The sequence below is a fragment of the Merops nubicus genome, unplaced genomic scaffold (assembly GCF_000691845.1).
Source record: "Merops nubicus isolate BGI_N331 unplaced genomic scaffold, ASM69184v1 scaffold33335, whole genome shotgun sequence".
NCBI classification, from domain to species: Eukaryota; Metazoa; Chordata; class Aves; order Coraciiformes; family Meropidae; genus Merops; species Merops nubicus.
In genome coordinates this window covers 1-4632 of record NW_008610864.1, presented here as the reverse complement: position 1 = coordinate 4632, position 4632 = coordinate 1, and the positions used below count along the sequence as shown (strand labels likewise).

The 4632-nt window shown below is 57.4% G+C and overlaps 1 protein-coding gene across 1 annotated transcript; it reads right to left on the bottom strand.

Annotated features, from left to right (window-relative positions):
- Positions 1-1574: 1574 nt before the first annotated feature.
- On the bottom strand, positions 1575-4560 carry RSPO1 (R-spondin 1; the record flags this gene model as incomplete). Its single annotated transcript, XM_008941043.1, has 4 exons — positions 1575-1732; positions 2627-2815; positions 3231-3380; positions 4369-4560. Coding segments are annotated over 4 exons (689 nt in total), but the record flags the coding sequence as incomplete, so codon positions are not given.
- Positions 4561-4632: the final 72 nt, after the last annotated feature.

Here is a 4632-nt window from a genome sequence, read left to right as displayed (position 1 = left end):
TCCGCGGGCGGCCCCACACACCCGCTGTCCTGCTCTGCCCCCCAGAAACACAGAGTGGAGGAGGTGGTACCAAAGCAAACGCAGCAGAGATCAGATTTGCCAGGTTTAGCTTTGGGGTGAGCTTTTCCCAGCCTGTCACCTTACCAGGGGAGCTACGAGCTTCAGTGGCATCACTGGTCCACCCTGGACACACCTCTGGGAACCACGGCACCTCCCTGGCTCTGTCCCTCGGGACCAAAGGACTTTTGCTGAACTCTAGAGGGATTAAATGTCTGCACATACTTGTATCGAGGAAGCACACATTAAAATATGAGGGAAATGTATTGGCATTGGCACCTCGTGACGCTGCTGAGGGCGAAGCTCCCGTGCAGCACAGGCAGCGTCCGCGTGTGCCCGCGGGGCTCTCGCCACGTCTCTTCCCGCACGGTCTCCTCCCGGCTCCTCTGCCCCGGCGTCAGCTCTGGCAGAGCAGGGGCGCTTGTGCTGAATCCAGGGAATTCCAGTCGGTGCCATGCAGACCAGTAGTTTCTACCAAACGTTTTGGTTTGCTTCGTTTCTGCAGAGCCTGACCTGCGCCTTCCCCTCCTGCCTGCCTTCCCTCCTGCTCCGTGCCCGGCTGGTGCCCGGGCGGTCGGACCAGCGCGTCCCCAGCCCAGGATGGAGTCCTGCAGCTGGGACTGTACAAGCGGAGTCACAACGTTTCGGCAACCTGCGGTTTGTTGTAACCTCTCATTTTCTCAGTGTGCTGCATGTTAACTGGATCCTTCAGTGGGAAATTCCTCAGGGGCTCTGCGGAGCACAGCTGGGGTCCTGCGAGCGCCCGACGGCTGAGTTGTGGCTGCAGTGCAGCTGGCAACGTTTTCTGGGATTTTCTTAAAGCTTTGGTGAGTTTCCCTTCCACAAGTGAGTCTCTGTCCTGTGGGACACCAGCCTCCATAGGGGCCAAGGCATGAACCACACACTCGGGAAGCTGGTTGTCATTTTGTTTTTTGATTTTTAATTTGAAATAACTCTTTGAAGCAGATTCAGGGCAGATGCCACTGACCTCTTACCACAAACGTTTAACATGTATTCGCAATGATAAAGTCATACAGCTTAAAACACAAAATCAAGGGTGAGGGGATTAGGAGGAGGCCACTGCCTTTGTGTGAGTCCAGGTCCCAGGTGAGGGTCCGGTCTCGTCGCTCCGGCTGCAGCCGTGCTGCGCTGGGACCACACGCCCTCTCTCGAGTCAAGGCCTTTGGTGATGAATTCTGGGGTCTGGGTCCCTTGCTGACTCATACTCCACCTCTCCTCACGGCAGCATCCCTGGCAGAGCCCTGGGGAGGTGGCCTTCCCTCCATCTGTGCTCCCACTCCTTGGCAGTGCCTTTCTGCAGTCCTAGGTGAGGTGTGTGAGTGCAGCCTCCTTAAATATTCTCCGTGTGGTTCCTGTCGGGGCTGTGGGTTGGTCTGGGAGTATATGTCTGTCTTTCTGGACATGTGTATGGGTTGTGTAGCAGTGCTCTGGTTCAATAAAGCTTTCATATACATAGCAGCAATGAAGTCTTGCCATCAGGTGACATAAAGGGGCAGCTACTGGGCAGGGCTGGCGGCCGTTGCGGGGACTGCAGCCCCTCTCTGTTTGCTCTTCCTCTTCTTGGTGCCAGACTTGGCATCTTTGGTGTCTTTCCGATTTCTGTTCCCATTCATGTTATCTTGCTTTCCTTGTTCTTCCTTTTTCTTCCTTTTCCCTGCAGTAAAGCAAAGGAGCACCATGAGGCTCTCCAGCAGAGCAAGCTGGCCCGTGCCACTGCGGCCAGGGGTGGCCCGATGGGCCATCGTCCCTCCCCACGCATTGGGGTGCCCGGCAGCCGCCCTATCTGTCGGGCTGGGCTGTGCATTGTGAGCTGTTGCCTACATATAAATAGGGAAGAAGGATCAGATCAGGATTTAGCTTTGTAACCGTCGGTGCCCAGCAGAAGCGTTAACGCCTGCGTGCCCGGCGGCTGCGTGCCAGGCCCCTCAGCTGGCACAGGGTGCTGGGGAGCAGTCCGGCCGAGTCCTCCTCCCCCTGCCCCGCTCTTCAATCCCCGTGGTGCTGGTCACTGCCCAGGACCAGCTTCCCTCAAAGCGCTCGACCCAGCCACGACCCTGGTCCACCCCGTACGAGGGTGACGAGCCACCACTCATCCTGAAGACACTTGACTTCTGGGGGAAACAGACTATGAGTCCTGGGGGAGGGGAGGGGAGCGGGGGGCTCCCTCACCCCAGCACACAGCCTGCTCGGCTGCCGTGCCGTGCTCTGGCCAGGGAAGAAGCTGAAATACCTGAAAGCCCATGGGAGACCCAGCAAAGCCAAGCTGAGCATCACCCCCCTGGGGGCTGAATCAGTGCCACCCAGGAACTGTGCCAGACCCTCCTGAGGGCTGGGTCAGTGCTACCCAGGGGCTGTGTCAGTCCCCCCCTGGGGCTGTGGCAGACCCTCCCGGGGGTCTTTCTCGCTGCCATCATGTCACGTTCTCTGCACCTCAGGGGGGCAGTGGGATGCGCAGCGCGTTTGTGATACTGGACAACTGGCTGAATGTGAGTGCCTGGCAGATAAAGGGTGCTGGGCAGGGGCGGTGAGAGGCTCCCCATCTGCTCACCTTCGGGGCACTGGCTCTTCTGCACGGTGCAGCGCCGCACCTCCGTGGTGGCGGGACACAGGGACACGTCTCCGGAGGGCGCCTGCAGAATCCGCCGCGTTCGGTCTTCGTTGCCTTTCTTGAAGCCACAGAGCTTCCTCTTCTTGGAGCAGGGCCCCCAGGGCCCCCACTCGCTCATTTCACATTGTGCTGCCAGATAACAAGAGAGGCCAGCAGTAACCCCTGCTTCTCCTTGCTGTCAGACCTCCCAGAGCACACGCTACCACCGCACCCCTGTCCGCTCTCGGCTGCGAGGGTACCTGAATCTGCCCAGCAGCTTCCTACGTTTTCACAGCACCCCTTTTCTCAGGAGTGAGAACTCCCGAGTCATACTTCACAAACACATCAGGAACACGGGGGTGCTGCTCCCCATCTAGGCTGGTTTCCAGGGGCCCCTGCCCTCCGAAGGGCTGGGTTTGGCCTGTACCACCCCCTCGGCACGGGTATCATCAGCCGTTGTCTCAGAGGGGTTGTTTTATCGTTTAAACTAAATGGTAGCAACACATGCAACTGGATCCAACAGAGGCACAACAAGCTCAGTGGAAGGTGCCCGAGCGTTGCTTACCAGGACTGCTGCACTCCATGGTGCCGTTGGCAGCAGAGTAGCCTTCAGGGCATGTGACATAGCATCTCCCTTTGTGCAGATACAAACCTTCCTTACATTTTGTGCAAAAGTTTCGACTGAAACAGGACTCACAGTTCTCAATTTTGCATTCTGGAGGAAAAAAACACAAAGCCATCATGTAGTCTGATGTGAGCAACGACTCAGGAAGCTCTTAACTTGAGTTTGCTGCTGGCTCCAGGGGTCTGCCAACAGCCAGGGCACATCTCTGGATGTCCTGCTAGGCCTGGTTGTGCCACTTAGAAGTCAGATTTCTTTGCTCTGTTGCCTGGCACAGGACAGAGCCATGGTGCTGCAGCTCTCATAGCCAGCAGCAGCCACTGCCGGATCAGAATCAGGCAGCGTGGAAAAGGCTTGGGCCAGTGTTCAGCTTGAGCACGTCAGCCAAAGTGAGAGTGCAAAAAATGAAGTTCCAAAAGAATAAAGTATCAACTGCTCCAGCTGCAGCTACAGTACAGGCTGCAAGGGAGTGGAGTTAGATGGAAATCTGGCCATGAGGGTGGTTTGCATGAAACTGCCAGGCAAGTGATCCCGTTTTTCCATGTCCAGTTTCTTTCTGTTGCTCTGGCTGAAAGAGGCAGCCACAGGCCAAGGATCTCGTTCAGAGAACTGCTTGACTGTGGTGAACGGGCAGAGGAGAGAAGAAAAGGTACTTGTATGAGCAGCACCTTGAAAGCTGAAAGGCTTCCTTCTTCCTCCTTCCTCCCAAAGACCAGGAAGGCCAAAACTCAACACAGAATCTGCATGGAAGGGCAGATGTGGGGACAGTGGATGTTTACCCGCCTTCTGAGGACACCCTCGGGGCAGTATCTAGTGGCTGTTCAAAGGGAAGGAGCGTCTCAGCCTGGCTGCACGCTGGCAGGGGAAGCCCTGGGCACTCGAGGTGCGTTAGCCACCATCAGCATAACGGGCAGGGTTGTTCCTGCCTGGGCTGCTGCCCTGCTCAGCGTCCCCTTCTCCCCTTCGCTACGGCAGCAGCATCTCCTCCCACCCGACCGGAGGTGGCAAATCCTCTGCAAAGCACTGCCCAGCACCTCCACCCTCCTGCCTTTCACCCACTCCCTCCCACCCCCCTACTCACTGATGCACTTGTTCATGTCTGTGTTGCGAAGGCCAAAGTATCCCAGTGGACAAGACGGCAGGCAGATCCCGATTTGCCGGATATCGTTCCTCTCCAGAAGGATGAAGAGTTTGGGGGAACATCTCAGGCACCCATTGAACTCGGAGCACAGGTCACAGCCTCTGGCACAGCCCTGACTCAGCTCGGTGCTAACTGGAAGAGCAAGAGAGAGGGGGCGGTTTGTGCCCACCCGCGCGGCCAGCTCCGCACCACCGGCCTCGGCCG